At 38.1% G+C, this 17,307-nt stretch overlaps 2 protein-coding genes across 2 annotated transcripts in view; one reads left to right on the plus strand and one right to left on the minus strand.

The window, feature by feature from the left end:
* LOC150086804 (endosome/lysosome-associated apoptosis and autophagy regulator family member 2-like) overlaps window positions 1-5,475 on the minus strand; it is a 329,438-nt gene extending 323,963 nt beyond the window's left edge. Inside the window, exon 1 of the mRNA XM_090372273.1 lies at window positions 5,421-5,475. Coding sequence (XP_090228399.1) covers window positions 5,421-5,475 — 55 coding nt within the window. The remainder of the gene's footprint in view (window positions 1-5,420) is intronic.
* A 639-nt stretch (window positions 5,476-6,114) lies between these two features.
* The window catches only part of LOC150086805 (cilia- and flagella-associated protein 276), a 31,714-nt gene continuing 20,521 nt past the window's right edge, over window positions 6,115-17,307 (plus strand). The window contains exon 1 of the mRNA XM_090372274.1: window positions 6,115-6,195. Within this exon, the coding sequence (XP_090228400.1) occupies window positions 6,115-6,195 (81 nt within the window). The remainder of the gene's footprint in view (window positions 6,196-17,307) is intronic.

The following is a 17,307-nucleotide window of genomic DNA, read 5'->3' on the forward strand; positions in this document are numbered from 1 at the left end:
CTGAAGTGAGATTTACTCAGAGAGGTAACTACCATTAGGGGTAAAGGGAAGGGTTATTGCTTCCGTAAAGGCGACTACAATGGACTGAGACAGTATTTAAATTCTATACAGTGGGACCAACTGATGATGTTACCAACAGCAAATTCAAAATGGGAAGCATTCAAAGAACTTATCTTCGAAGCTACTAGGCTTTACATACCAACTAAGAAATATTGTTCAAGGTTTAGGCCAAAATGGATGTCAGATGAACTAATGAGGCATATGGCAGAGAAGAAAAATGCATGGGATACTTACAAATTAACACATGACACAGAAGCCTATGATAGATACAAGTTGATATGCAACCAAGTTACAAAGGAGGTTAGGCAGGCGAAGGCAGATTACGAGAAATCCTTCGCAAGGGATGCAAAGAAAAACAGCAAAGAGTTCTTTACTTATGTAAACTCTAGAAGGAAGGGGATGAATCAGATTGGTCCACTTGATATTGATGGGTCGACTGTTGATGATCCTGCTCAGGTAGATAATAAACTAAATGAATATTTTGCATCAACATTCACACATGAGGAGTTATTCAGCGAGGGGAATGCCAGAGGTGTATTCAACTCTAGCAGTAAGCTACAGAATCTTGAAATAACTGGAAGTAAAGTGGAGGAGAAATTGTTGAAGATAAACACAAGAAAGGCACCCGGGGTGGATGAGATCTATCCAGTTATATTAAAGGAGGCAGCAAAGGAAGTAAGCAAACACTTAGCCATAATTATGAGAGCTTCCTTGGACTCAGGGGAGGTACCCATAGACTGGAAATGTGCAAATGTGACCCCAATTCACAAAGGAGGATCAAAGGCTGACACAAGTAATTATAGACATGTGAGCTTAACTTCTGTTCCAGGAAAATTAATGGAGGCACTGGTTAAAGAAGCACTGCAGGATCATTTAGACAAGACTTCAGTTATAGCTCGGACACAGCATGGTTTTGTTAAGGGGAAGTCTTGCCTGACCAATTTGATTGGATACTATGATGCAGTCACAAAAGAACTGGATGCAGGGAATAGCTTTGATATTATATACTTGGATCTTAGAAAGGCTTTTGATACTGTTGCACATGGAAGACTGCTACACAAATGGGAGCAGTATGGCATTGGAGGCAAATTGCTGCTATGGATAAAGGGGTGGTTGAGGGGGAGAAGACAGAGAGTGGTAATCAATGGACACTACTCATCATGGAATAATGTAATTAGTGGAGTACCTCAGGGTTCAGTATTGGGTCCATTATTGTTTTCTGTATTTATAAATGATATTGATGATGGTATATCAAGCTTAATGTCCAAGTTTGCAGATACAAAGGTTGGCAGGGTTGTCAAGGACACTACTGACACTATGCTGCTGCAACAGGATCTGGAAAGGTTGAGCAGATGGGCTGAGAGGTGGCAAATGAAATTTAACATTGACAAATGTAAAGTACTACACATGGGAAACAGCAACCCCAGAGCAACGTATCAACTCTGTGGTACTACATTGACAGTGGTAGAGAATGAAAGGACTTGGGGGTGGTTGTGCAGGCAGATATGAAGTTCTCTGAGCAGTGCAGATGGGCTGCAAGAGTAGCTCATGGAGTATTGTCAATGATATACAGGAATTTTTCCAGCAGGGATAAGGAGGTGATTATTCCCTTGTATAAGGCAATGGTCAGGCCACACCTAGAATACTCTAGATGTATACTCTAGGCCACATCTAGAGTACTGTATACAGGTCTGGAGGCCTCATTTCAAGAAGGATGTAGAGCTGCTGGAACGAGTACAGAGATGGGCAACAAGATTAGTGAATGGAACAAAGGGGTGCTCTTACGAAGAAAGGCTTAAGTTTTGCAAATTACAGTGTCTGGAGACTAGGCACCAGCGAGGTGATCTGATAGAGGTGTATAAAGCCTTGAATGGTTTGAGCATGCTCAATGCTGATGGGATTCTTCCTCTAGCTCAGAATAATCACCTGAGAGGGCATAAATTCAAATTGAGGAAAGACAGATGTAGGATAGACATGCGGAAATTTGCCTTTAGCCAGCGGGTGGTTGGTTGGTGGAACAGACTTCCATCCCTTGTCATGGAGGTTGATAGCCTAAATAAGTTTAAGGCTCAGCTGGACAGGTATTTTGAACGAACAGAGGGGTGAAGTGGAAGTGGGTTGTTTTTTTTTTTTTTTTTTTTTTTTTTGGCTGATGCTGCATAAGCTTGCTTTCTTGCATCAAATGCCTCTGCTAATGCTAATGCTAATTACAAACCTGAGAGGACATAAACTGAAATTGAGGAAAGACAGTTGTTGAATAGATGTGCAGAAATTTGCCTTTAGCCAGCGGGTAATTGATTGCTGGAAAAAACTTTCATCTGTTGTTGTTGAAGTTGATAGCTTAAATAAATTCATGGCAGAACTAGACAAACATTTGGAATGAATTGATGGGTGAAATGGGAAGGGGATTTTTTTTTTGGTTTTTTTTGGCTGATGCTGTATAAGCTTCCTTGCTTTCTTGCATCATATGCTCTATTAATGTTAATGTGTCCACCATTGTTTTTGATACACAAATCCAGACAAGATATCCAGTCAGCAAGAACACTGTGAGTGAGGTCAGGAGTAATGGTGTTGCATGTGTCAATAATGCACTGCAGCAAATTTTCAGCACTGAAATTTTCTCTGCTCACTTGAAGGCACTGAAAATTTCAGTGCCTTCAAGTGACCCTAGAGGAAAAAAGCTGGCAGTGTGAGATCCTAGCTTCTTGCTGGCCATTCCACAGGTCCCTCGACATCTTATCGAATTACCAGGAAACTGCCAGTGCAGAAACTCTCTTACATGGATGCTGTATTGTGCACGAGCACCATCTTGCTGAAACCATGTCAGAAAATCTCCATCTTCATTCAAGACACTGGGGAATGCTTCTTTATTGAGCATATACAAATAGGCATCTGAGTGACATTTCCTTGAAAAAAAAATGGGGTGGTCTTTCTATGCATTACACAAATAGCAACTTTTTCCCTCAAAGGAAAAACCAGTGTGGGTTGTTTTGAGACTAGTAGTGAGTGCTCTATCGATTTACCTCATAATTTCCATAAAAAACAGCACTAAACAGAATTGTGGATGAGATTTTTCCATTTTGAGCATATGGATCTCTAGCCCATTCACCAAATCCATTCATCGGGATGGCACCTCCGTAGCCAGGTGGGAAGGAGCAGCAGTGCGTAGCACACGCTTCTTGATTAGACCGGGGTTCGAGCCCGTCACCACTGAATACGGAGGATGCGGAAAGGTCAGGGAATGACCACCGCATATCCCGGATCAATATGGCCTTAGTTGCTAATGCTCCTAAAAACCAAATAACAAATAACCATTCATCGGTTTGGATCATCTTCACTTAATTTCTGCAAGATCTGACGTTTGTATGGATGCTATTTGTGAACTTTAAGGATGCAGTGAATGCTGCTTTTTGACACTCTTGTCTCAAAGAACAATATTCAAAAAGACTTTTTCTGGGACTTTTGCATAAATGAACAAGGATGGCAGTTGCTATGTCATCATTAGTGGCACCTTTCAAAGGTCCTCTTCATGTTTTATTCTCTATGGATCCTGCTTTCCTAAATTTTGCACCAAGTTTGCTAACACAGCTCTGTGTTATTGGCTCTCATGGTCTGTATGCAGTCTGTTAAATTCTGTGGCTCTCTCTGACTTAGATTTCCTACAAGAAGAATTATCTGGACTCATTCTTCCTTACTCGAAACACCTTGAGGCAGCAAAGATGAAAATATATGCATTATTTATTTTCCCTATGATTACAGACTTATGGGCCACCCTGTATATTCTATGTATAAAATTTTCCCTCAGTTACTAACTACTGCATGTAGTATTGGTAACAGTGTTAGTATTAGCAAGTGATGCAAGAAAGCAAGCTTATACAGCATCAACCAAAAAAGAAAAAAAAAAAAAACCTTCCCATATCACCTGTCCATCCCCTCTAACAGTCTATCTAGTTCTTTGAATTTATTCAAACTACCTATTTTTACACCACCGAATGGAAGTTTATTCCCACAATCAACTACCCACTGGCTGAAGACAAATTTCTGCACATCTATCCGCAACCATCCTTCCTCATTTTGAATTTATGATCCCTCATGTGCATAGTCTGAGCAAGAGGAAGAATCCCATTGGCATTCCATGTATTCATACTCTGTCCCATTTGTTATTAATTATATGTTTGTCATTCTTTATAGCAACACAACACATTAAAATTGTTGTTAATTCCTACATCTAGTCACAAGGCTCTGTGTGTATAATGCTGGAGCTCCTAAAACTGAAGAAATATAAGTGGATGCAAATGGAAAACTTGTGCCTGCATATATGTTTGAATGAAATAATAATAACGGATTTTATCAACATTACACAGTTCATTTGTCACACGGACAACTACACAGGGACAAGAGTAATACCTTGAAAGTACCCATTACAGTCAGAGTAGATAATTAGGGGAGTGGGATTATGAGAAAGTTAAAAGAATAGCCAGGATAAAGACTTCTACAGAAGAAATATGAATAATGTTGAAAATGGAGTGAAAGTCAAAAGTGTTTATTTTGGCCACGTGTTTTTCTTTTTTGGCTAGCAGATTTTAAACTGCAGTGAATAATGCAATGGCCTTAGTACTCCTTTAGTCCTTAATGCAAGAATAGGAAAACATCACTTATCTGTATATAATGTCAAAAGTCCATTTACCAGGCTCTCATTCAAAGATACTCACTGAATGTACTGATAGTGATAATTCAATTATGCCAACACTTAAGAAGTTATAACAGATAGCACATTTTCAAAAGCTATTCATTTTTTGAATATCTTTGAAATGATTAGAAAACAAATTAGGAAGTTAGTTCCTAATTTGTTTTCTAATAATTTTGTAAATTTAATGTATACTAATCAATTCTGTAATTTAAGCTACTTTCTCTTTTTGTTTATTTTTTTTTTTAATTTAAATTATTGTAAGAAATTTATTCTTGCATGTGGTTGCGAAATGCTAAAAAATTTACACTTTTCATTTTCCGATTTTGATTTTTTTTTTTTTTTTTTTAACTGCAGGTCATTGATACCCTAGTTGAACAAAACTTGGCTATGCCAGTTAATAACCCACAATCAGTTAAAATTCATTTCTGTTGTAGACTGCTCAGAAAAAGCTGACTCCATTAAATAATTGTGGTATGTTTATGTTCCGAAATAAATAAAACATATTTAAAAAATAAATAAGTAATTTTAAATGAATAAAAAAATTAAATGTATAATGCACTGTGTGCTGATATTTACTAGTTTTTAAGTTATTTTTATCTATTGTTCAAGTTTCTCCAAAGAATAATCTTTTCAATATTATTTTTGTTATATTATATGAACTTGAAATTACTCAACTGGTAAGCTGTACATAATAGTGAACTTACGGGTTGACAAGTCGGGAGCATGTTTACTCTGCAGTGCTTCAATGCTAGTAAGAAAAGCAACATTAATTGCCGCGTTAGGCCTATCCTACTTGAAAATACCATTTCCTTTAGCAGTGGGATACAATAATAAACGGCCAAACTTCTGGGAGGGAAAGGGTTTTTACATTTCTGATCACACTAAAATGCTATGATATGAATAGGATTTAATGAATTTTTTTCATTTCCAAGTCATTTTTCATTTGAAACCTTAATATTCAACCAGCAGTAACCAGAAAACGTTGCATACGCACATACATGCGCGCATGCGTTGGAGATTTACAGGCCAACAGTTAAAGAGCGCATCGTGGTACAAATTTCGAACTAGCTGTTGACTTGTCTGGGGACAGTGGTTCGGTGGCTGGTGGTCGCCTTGTTTTCTCTGTTTTTATCCATCTTTTCCTTAAATGGAAACATAAATTTTTTTTTTTTGGTGAAATTAGGAATACTAGCAAACAACTGTTTGTATTCCTCACCTTAGAGGATTTTGGAAAAATAAGAGCCATAATGTGCAACTACTTTTGAAATCAGAGAAAACGAAGCCCAACTAACATCTGTAGGCCCAAGGAAAATTTTAATATCTTCTGACGTAAATAGAGTATTATAACTGTGAAATATTCAATCATGATTTTGGAGGAAAAGTGGTCATATCCGTATTTAATAACAGAGACCGAAGATAGTCTAAGGCCGTTGATTTTGGAAAGAGTAAGTTTTAACCAGAATTTCGAATATCAAAACAAAGCTTACGTAATTTTCACCTAGTTTTTGATTTGCACCTTACTTTAAAAAAAATCACAGACCTTTTATTATTGCTTTGTTTTTATTACATCGTTATTGTTAAAATGGATGGAAATAAATTTTCTTCTATACCTACAAAAATTTAACCGACTTGCTAAGTTTCATAGTATAGTAGAACCTCATAATTTTGGCTCCTCCGGGATATAACACGTCTGGGTTTTCAAAAATGCCGCGTTTTTTTTTTTTTTTTTTTTTTTTAAGGATACGCAGCATATAGTTTAAGTATTCAAGACTAATTCCATATATTTATTAGATAATTCAGTAGCTCTAATCCCTGTTATCTCCACAGAATGATAGCCACCAGCATTAAGCCAAAATCTTAACTTGTACTGCCGGATTAACCTAGTAGGACTTATCCATGTAATAAAAGTCGCGGATTCGAATACTACTCCAGTATGGATGGTGCGATTGTTCAGTGGTTTTTAATATGAGGTATAAATGCTGCGATATGATTTCAGCAATCGAATCGCCTTAAAAACTAAATGCATAGTACTAAGTACTATACTGTGAACTACATGGAGAAAAATAACATGCGGCTCAAGGTCACTCACTGGACCTTTTTCCATGGCGTTAGTGGAAGCTGAGTGAACGCCTGTTCTTCTCTCTACTTAAGTACTGAACATCTCGCAGAATGAATGATTTTATATACGTTGGAAATACATACAGTAACAATGACATATAGTCTAGAAAATATGCAAACAGAAAAAAAAACTTGTTTGTCAATTATTAATGGAGCATAATGCATAAATTTTGTACCTGTAGTTCTTTTTGTAAGCCCGGCCAGCCTGTTTTCCCTCTAGTCTTGTACAGTCAACTATTATTATTATTTCTTCCTCATGGTGGGGGGAGTGAGTTCCATAAACTCGGGGACCTGGATTTGTTAAAAATCACGTGGGAACATTTGGCAACCTGAAGGGGCTAGGATTTATTGTTTTTGCCTCCGTTAGTAGATGATGTACTATTTAAAGAGTACATGTGCTATTTTTTGTTTACCACCTTTATACTCTGCACTCTTTTTAGCTGTGTCGGGTATTGTACTCTTTTCCATCTTTTAACTTAAAGTTGCTTACTTCCTTAAAAATGGCAAAAAAAAAAAAAAAAAAAAAAAAAAAAATCCAATCAGCGGCGGATGTTCTGTCATTTTGAAGGGTAAGGGTGCACAAATGATCTAAAACCAATTATAATATGAAGCGTATTTACATTCCATATTTACGTTTTATAAATAATTATTGTAGAAGAACGTTTGGGGGAAGAGAGCAGACGTTGAGCAAACTACGTTTGCTACTTCCGTGTATCGTTCTCATTTGTGAAGGCATTCCACCATGAGTTGCCTTGGTATTGCACTACTCTAAATACTGTACTTCTCCACAGGGCCGTTTAAAGGTGCTTGGGGGGCCCGGATGCAAACGGGGTTAAGGGGCCTTGTTTATTTATGTTGAGGCTTTGATGGCTCCCTCGATTGGGGGCTCTGATGCAGCGCATCCAATGCACTCTCCATTTGCACGGTGCTGCTTCTCCATTGGAGCAGTGCGTTTTTCCATATTATGTGGTGTGGCGCTGTAGCTTAGCTAAAGCGTCTGTCTTGTAAACAGGAGATAGTGAGTTCGAATCTCGCCGGTGTTTGTTGATTAATTTTGGACGCCGCCGTAGCCTAGTGATCAGGTGCATTGAGTGATCGTGGTTCAAGTTCACATGACTACTAAATACAGTAATGTGCTGCTTCTCGTATCTTTTCAATCTTGGGAACTCTGCCCGTGTGGTCATCCCGGAATATAAACAGAAAATTTATTTTATCGAGCATGGGATCGATGGACTAAGTAGCAAACTGAGTTTGCTCAGTGCTACGCACGGAATGAGGTCGTGCCCTTTGTATACAATATCGTTTATCAGGCATTTAATTTATGGGATTTCTGGCATCGGTGTTCTCCATAAAATATTTTTATGCACCCCAGTGGACTATTTTCCAATTCCTGTTTTAAAATAAAGATACACAGTAAAATCACGCTACAAGGAATACTGTTTTAGAGAAAATTCTACTATACTCAAAATATTTCCATGTCACACCAGATCTGTAGATATGGTTTGAGCGAAATATCTCTGACGGAAATTCCAGTACAACAAATTATTTCTAAAATATATTGGTTTACCAATGTTAGTATTATGAATGGCATAGTAAGCGACCCTCATATTGTAAATATGGATATGAGAAGTTTCGACTGAAATAAAAACATGTTTTAAAAGATGCAAATAAAGAATTCAGAGTCACAGGTTCTATTAAGTTTTCTCCACATTTTTAAATGATTATACTCAAATATAATTTAGTACAACGTACTGGGAGACTTATTCCCCCTCCAAAAAAAGCGTATGATGTGAGATGAACTAACTGTTTACGTTTACTAGTTATTTTTTTCCTAGCGTAAAAACGCTCAAATCGTATAAACGCTCAAATCGAAAAAAAAAAAAAAAAAAAATGGCTAGTCGTTCATTTAAAAAAAAAAAAAAAAAAAAAAAATCCTAAAAGTAGTAATTTAATTTAACTTTTCAACTTTAACGGGCATTCTGAAGTCGAATTTCCAATAATTCGCGAAAAAACATGTTATATATTAAAATTAAATTAACTTAACTACATTTAAAAACAAAAATTTACTTATCGGTTACAAGTGACATTTACCGTACCATATTTCTGAAAATGTGGTTATTACAATTGTATATGATACAGTATTTCTTACAATTGCAATATGCTTCCAAAACGCGTTGATCCCTATGGAATCTAAGCATTTTCCTATTTGTAGTATACATGTTTTTTAATTCTATTTATGTATTATCGATTTTAAAGTCTATATTTAAATAAAATAATGAAAACTGCTACTCCTGTTTATTAGATAAACGCAGCAGAATTTATTTGAGTAAATAATGGTTCTATTGAAATCATTTTCAGCGATATACATTACACCCAGGGTCCTGAGCTGGATATTATCATCATCCCCCCCCCCCCTCTCTCTCTCTCTCTCTCTCTCTCTCTCTCTCTCTCTCTCTCTCTCACACACACACACACAAAACACACACACGGTAACTCAATTTTTTTTTTTTTTTTTTTTGACTGGTGCAGCAAAAGCCTCAGGTTTCCTTGCACCATATGGCTAATAATAATAATGAAATTACGGTACAACGAAATGATACATGCATTCCCGAGAAGTTCGTTGTAATTGGATTTGGCTGTAAAAAGTTAATAAAAATAATAATTTGAATAAATAAATAAATTGTGATACAATGCCATTTCGACCTCCCAGAGTTTGAAAATAAAAATGTTTCAAACCAGGGATCGGTTTGAAATTAGAGCCTACTCCCCAGTGTTTGTGATTTTCTTCAATTACATTAAATTAAATTAGGGATAAAGGAAGCGATGTTAAATTTTCAGATGAAGTGATGAGATTGAGATTAGGAGGGCGAGTAATGACCAGAGTCAAGCAGCGTTCCTTCAGGAAGACTTGGATAGGCATCAGGGATTGTCAGATAAATAGCACCTGTGTTGTAATGTTGCGAAATGCAACTTTTAAACTTTTGAAGTAACAATTCAAAAATAAAGACTTTGAGATGGTGAAATAAAAATGGTAATGAAAGAAAGGGATTTGTGGATTACGATACTATGAAGTTCTGTGTGATGCAGAGAGATGGCAGGGAGGGGACCCATGGTGTCCTTCCGATAATTTATGGAACAGTTGCTTGTAGAGAATGAAGAGTTATAATTACACTATACAATGCAGTTGTGGCATTGCACTTGGAAGGCTACATCCAGGAGGCCACACGCACACAATAAAAAAAAAAAAAAAAAAAAAAAAAAACTTGAACAACACATCTGGTGAGATTGGTGACATTTCGGCTTCGAATATGTGGGCTATAGAATTAGTAACCAGATAAGTGAGAGGAGATCCAACTCAAGTTTATCAGCTTTGGGTAGAAACAGCAAAATGACCGAGAGCGAAATTTTTATGTAATGACACTTGGGTCAGGAGGAATAAATTTAAACTCAAACTAAGAAAGAAAAAAGTATGTGTCATATTAGGGCCACCCGAGAGCTAATTCATCTATCCACGTGTAATATGTCCATACATTGCGTGCGTTCTCTCATCCATATATGTTTTGCTGGACGAAAAATCCGAGTTTCCTGGGACAAAATCCTTTCTGCCCACTCCTGAGACCGAAGCAAAGAGGGAAGAGGCATATGCTTGATTATAGAAGTTTTGTTTTAGCCAGCGAATATTTTTCTAATTGGAATAAGTTGCTTTCATGAGCCAACGATTTGGGGAAATTCAAAGGCTAGCTGGGATCCATACCTAAGATACAGTCGTCGCGTTTAGCAAGTGGTTAGAACTACCATCCTCCCCACAACCAGTGGTAAAGCCCAGCTTAGATTCCTCTCAATGATGCGACGAACTTTTATTGGCATTTTCACTCCGTGAGAGTTAGTCACTCTCAGACAAGGACGGCAAGGCTTTTTTCCGGGAACGCCGATCCTTTGTCCAGCAAAACTGGGAAACAGACTTTATGGAAGTCGATTTCCAAGTCGGTCACTGAATTATGACACCTAACTAATACCTTGTCGAGCCAGCGTTTGCATGAATAACAGCCGTTATTCTCCTAGGCATTAACTCCAATAGATGTCCGAAGACGTCCTTAGGGATCTGCAGATATGTTGCCTGCAAACCATTCCACAGTATCCAAATAGATGACGGTTGCGTGTTCGTACGCCTCACTTCCCGTTCCAAAACATCCCACAGGTGTTCAATTGGATTGAAGTCAAATGAATTTGGAGGCCAATCAAGAGATGATAACTTTTTAATTAGATTCCAAATTCGAACTTCTCGTGCACAGTGTGAACCCGATGACACGGCGCCTTATGCCCTTGTGTGTAGACCAGCGCCGGCCACAAGCATGTTCAACCGGTTCAGTCGAACAGGGCCCCGTGCTCAAATGGTCTAAATAATATCATCTGCCTCTTTTACAAATTTCTCTCAACGAGCCTACCGCCGTCTTAATGTATAATAACCCACATTATCATCACTGCAAGAGCTGTAAAATTTGAAAAAAATAAAAAAATCACTATTACAAAAATATCCCGTATACGTTTTGAACAGGGCCCCAAAAAAATTGGGGTCGGCTCTGTGTGTGTACAGTTAATAGAATCGCCGTCCTCCCCACACTGGTTGGAAAAGACATGAGTTCGAGTCCTGTCAATGGCGCCAGTAATTTTTATGGGCCTTTTTCAAAATGTAGCTAGTTAGTGAGTTTCAGGTGAGGGCAGCATGATTTTTTCTCCCGGAAACTCGGGTTTCTCGTTCAGCAAACAGAAAATCGACTACAGAACACAAGCAATTTACAGACAGTATATACAGAGCAATATGACCTTAATCGCCGATGCTCTAAAACCCCTATTACTACTACTATTACGGCTCATTGTCGTCTTGGAAGATCCTCTTTCTGTCGGGGAAAAAATGCAACATGGCTAGGTACACATGGTCTCCTAAGAGCCTCCCGTAGACTTCACTAGTGAATCCTAGTTCTTGCCAGCAAAACATGCCCCATATTAAGCAATCTCTGTCCCCAGCCCCAGGTTGTGGGCACCATGAACATAGTGTATAGTGTTAATTGTAATACGGCTCCGGGGGTTTCCCCCAACTCCGCATCAAGCAATGTGATGAATACAAAATTCTGTAAAGGCCATATTTATGTATGTTAGTGAGTGTTTGTATGGGGGTTGTGCTATTCAACCGGCCTCTTAGCCTAAAGGCTTGTGTTTACACACAGAAACCTCTAATTTACCGTCTAGCACTTTTTGATATACGAAGGGGTGGGAAAACACGTATTTGTTATCGGCTAACAGTAACAGGTTGTAATAGGCGAACTGCTTACTGCTTGGGGATAATATGGGCTTGGCACACCAAGGGTCCTGAGCTGGATACTATCATTCTTCTTTTTCTTGGTGATTGATTCCCTTCTACTTCTCTCTCTCTCTCGGGATAATTCCGATTTTTTTTTTTTTTTTTTTTTTTTTTTTTGGCTGGTGTAGTATAAGCCTCAGGCTTCCTTGTACCATATGACTAATGATAATAATAGTAAAAATATGAGACATGTCTAAACATATTACACTTTGTCGCAGTGCACTGTGTTGTCTCAAGGATTATTATTCGGATACTTCTAATACACACCTCGTATATGCTTGCTTGTTTGTTTGTTTCGTTAATTTTCTTTAGATGTTACTCGATCACTTTAATAGGTTAATCAGTCCTATATATTAGTATTTATAACAATAAAAAAGAAAAAAACAGAGTTCACTCTTATTTTTCGTTTTATTTTGTTATTTGAGGTTTGTTTCTCAGCTTATATATAATTAATATTCTGTTTATCAGGTCATCGCAAGTAATCACGCGATCGTTTCATCTACATAAAAGAATCGAGTCGGAATATTCATTCCCAGAAGAATTACGTGGTCTATACTCTTTTATATCTATAAAATAAACGTGTTTACAAAACTCGTGTACTTACTTCGAATAAGGCAGTTTACTGAGCTTAGCAATCAGTCGCCCTAAGAGGGGACCTGATTGAGGTGAATAAAGGAACACTAAAATACAAATAAGGGTGAAATTTTGTGGCTTTCCTCGTACTATAATTAATATTCCGTTTATCAGGTCATCGCAAGTAATCACGCGATTGTTTCATCTACATAAAAGAATCGGCAGAAAAGGCAGTCGGAATATTCATTCCCAGAAGAATTACGTGGTCTGTACTCCTTTATATCTATAAAATAAACGTGTTTACAAAATTCGTGCACTTACTTCGAATATGGCGGTTTACTGAGCTTAGCAATCAGTCGCCCTAAGAGGGGACCTGATTGAGATGAATAAAGGAACACTAAAATACAAATAAGGGTGAAATTTTGTGGCTTTCCTCGTACTATATGACTAATACTAATACTTACCAATGTGGAGAACATTTTATTTTCACACTCCAGTGACAAAGTGCATAAGATTTTAGACCAGTGTTTTACAAACTTTTTTGCTCGCGGACCCCTTTTGGCTTCGAAAAATAACCACAGATCCTCACACCCTAGCTCACTTAAATATGGGGTGTCCAGACGATAGGTATCTAAAATTAAAAATTTATATCCGCCCAGGACTGATTTATTATGTTTACAATCTACTTTATCAAACTGACACAAAAAAATAACTGAATAATAAACTGTCACTATTTGAGATTGGAGGAGAGAAAATAGAAAAGGTGAGCAAGTATCTGAGAAAGCTAATGGTGGAAGAAGTAAAGAGCAGCAGAGAAATAAGCATAGCAGTGCAGTGGGTAAAAAAGGTTTTTGGGAAACGGAGAAGACTTGTGCAGGAGATAGGAATTGGTTTAAGGAAAAGATTGGTAAGATGTGTTGTATGGAATTTAGTACTTTATGGAGCAAAGACGTGAATACGGAGAATATATGTTAAAAGATTGCAAAGTTTTGAGATATGGGTAGGGAGGAGGAAGATGGAAAAGATAAGATGGGTGAATAAAGTAAGAAATGAGAAGGGTTGATGAGAAGAAATATTTGACTGAAATAACCAGAAGGAAGAAAAATTGGATTGGACAGGCGTTGCGATGTGAGGGTTTGATGTAGGGTATGACAGAGGGAAAAGAGTGCTACTATAGCGTGTGGTCTACTCCACGCTATGCTGTCTATTGGACGCTATAGTGTGAGAATACACTATTCTCACACTATAGCGTCCCACACTAAAAATATGATATACGAATAAATATGAATGTGAGAAAAAAATAAATTATGCGCTAAATGATTTTTAATAAAGTTAGTTATTTGGTTTTTAGGAGCATTAGCAACTAAGGCCATATTGCTCCGGGATATGCGGTGGTCATTCCCCGACCTTTCCGCATCTTCCGTACTCCGTATTTAGTGGTGACGGGCTCGAATCCCGGAAGAAGAGTGTGCTACTGCTCCTTCCCACCTGGCTATGGAGGCGCCCTTTTAATAAAGAGTAAATATTAAATATCCTTTATAAATGATACACAAACAGGTTAAATAGTACATTTAGTACATTAAATAAAAGTGCAATAGTACATTAAATAGTACAAAAGCCCCAGAATACTGGCTCGTGAAGTGGGCAACCTGAAAGTGTCATCTCTCACCACAGCAGCACACAACACCGATGGCCAAAGCGCTGAATTTAACAAGCTTTTCAGCATTAATGCACGAGATAAGATTCATCTTCACTGTAAAAATGATCGCAGAGTCTCAGCGCCCAACATTTGGGACACCGTGTGCTGGCGGATCCCCCAACCAGATCTCCGCTCCACTCCCAAGCTGCTTGCTCTTCCTTCGAGGCTATATTTTAAAGTTCCATCTAGTCCAATCCTTGGATGCTGACTTGTTTAAAATAATAGATGTTAAAAAGAATAGACGGCTTATCCTAGATCTGTACGTGGTCTCTACAACTACCAATTGATCTCAGATCGTTACAGCTGGGTAAGAATCTCACAGAAAACCGGACTCAAGGAAACTATCGTTTGTTATCGCAATTTGTTTTATTTTGGTTATTTATATTTTGTATTAGTTTTCCTTCCAAGTCAATATTATCTGCTATAAGAACTGTTTATGTATATATAATCTGGCTATAATTTAATTTTTATACTACCGGCGAGGTTATCTCTGCCGCTTGTTAACCCCTAGCATGATGCCGTGAATGGCATTGTAGAGTCGTGGTACCTACGTGTACCGGTGAATCTTACAATAAATATCTTATTTATTTATTTATATATTTAAATTAATGATATGCAGTTGCTTTCTTAGCACTTTCCAGGCAAAAGTGATCAAGGTGATATTGAAAAAGCTTACTGTTAATGCTTCTCATTTTCTTTAGAATACGTGTTTTGAAATCCAACCATGACCGTTTAATCGCTTGCGTGCGCCTGTCACTAGATCGACATAATTTTCTTGATGGTTCACCGTAAAATGCCGGTAGCCCATGGCATTTAGACTGCTTTCGCAGCCCACTCATCGGAATGAATCACTGAACCAAGTTCACATTCCCGTTCAATGATGGGGATCAAAGTGCCTGTCACGCCGTTGAACATAAAAATACCGACAATCAGAGCCTTGTTTGAGACCAAAATCCAAGGCCCCATAAATTATTATTATTATTATTATTATTATTATTAGCTATATGGTGCAAGGAAGCCTGAGGCTTATGCTGCAAAAATTCCCAAGTTACCCTAAGAGAGAGAGAGAGAGAGAGAGAGAGAGAGAGAGAGAGAGAGAGAGAGAGAGAAAGAAGTAGAAGGGAATCACCAAGAAAGAGAAGAATGATAATATCCAGCTCAGGACCCTGGGTGTGCCAAGACCATCTTGGTCCATAGTTCCTGTTGTTTTGTACAACTGCGTTACTATCTTCGGACAGAGAGGAGTTTGGTCGCCATTTGCATTCTCCCACGATTATATTTCCGTCGACCAGCAAATCTTGCTTCGTCAATTTGAATGGTGTTAAATTCTGTGCCAGCCATCTTACCTCGTGCATTAGAATCCTCCTGAAGTTCCAGAATAGAAGTCTAAAATTTTTGCCCTCGGCAATGCTATTGAAAGATTTCTACAGAAGTGTCATCTTGACAGAAGACACTGTGGTTGCATTTTACATGAACACCATCTTCTGGACGTACCCCAAGACGTAGGGCCTTGTCATCGATATGGTAGCGTCGTGCAAGAAAAAAGAAAACGTGACAGAAGTGAAGAATATAGGCATATACTTCGTTGTTCGCGTAAAGGGTATTAAACTTCACTTTCTGTCCGGAAAGGCAATGCATTCTTCCATTATACGAACATGAACAACAAATTACGCTGCAATCTGAGTGAGTTTGTACAAAATTTTAGAACTGGTGTTCTTTTTCGAACTGAAAATATCAATGGATAAGGCAGTTACTCTAATAGGAAAGTCTTACAGTACTATAACTGACTGGCATAACATGTGCAGAGAACTGTGGGGAGTCACTGTTTCTCACAATGCACGAGGTAAGATGGTTAGCACAGAGCTTAACCCCATTTAAATTGAAGATTTTTAGCTATTTTTATCATTCTATAGAGTCCGGTAGACAGCATGCTATAGTGCCAGTAGCCCGCAGGCTGTAGTGTATTCTCATACTATAGCGTCTGGTAAACCGTATATCACGCGATAGACTACACGTTATAGTAGCACCGGGAAAAGTTCAGAGGAAGGGAACCACAGGGATATTCAGAAAAACTGTGACAGATAAATTATGAGGAGATGAAAAGAAAGGCTGAGGATAAGGCAGTGATAGGTGGGTCGGAAAACTGCTAGATTGGGGGGGATACAAGGGCTAATAGATTAACAGTAGCCACTGGCAGAGGTGAAAGTGATTCTTGCACTGCTTCTATTGGAATGAGCCGCAGCCTGGAAAATAAGATGCAGGATATTTCAGAGACTGCTGGGAATCATTGGGGTACAAATAAACACATAGGTTGTGTTAGGGTAGATAAGAAAAAGAACAGGTGCATGTATACTTGCGTGTACACCAATGCTAGGAGTTTAGTAAATAAATTTGATGAATTTGAGGTATTGCTCAAAACATCAAAGGCAGATATTGTGGGGATTTCAGAGACGTGGTGTCACACAGATATAAGGAATGCAGAACTGGAATTTGGGGAGTACAATGCCTAGAAAGGATAGACAGGATAGGAAGGGAGGAGGGGGTTATGCTATTAGTTAAGAAATACATAAAATCCAAGGAAGTGAAGCCAGTCAACATTGCTGGACAGTGCAATCTCGAGTCAGTTTGGTGTGACATAAGCATTGGGAGATCAAAATTGAGAGTAGGGGTGTGCTATAGGCCTAATGACTGATGAGTATAATAAGAAACTGTACAGGGAAACAGAGTGGGCCAGTAAATCAGAGAGTCTTATAATGGGATTTTAATTTCCCAGATATTGACTGGAATTTGTGGGTTGGTCACTCACAC

The sequence above is a fragment of the Mastigoproctus giganteus genome, chromosome 4, assembly GCF_048544385.1.
Source record: "Mastigoproctus giganteus isolate SK-2022 chromosome 4, ASM4854438v1, whole genome shotgun sequence".
NCBI lineage: Eukaryota > Metazoa > Arthropoda > Arachnida > Uropygi > Thelyphonidae > Mastigoproctus > Mastigoproctus giganteus.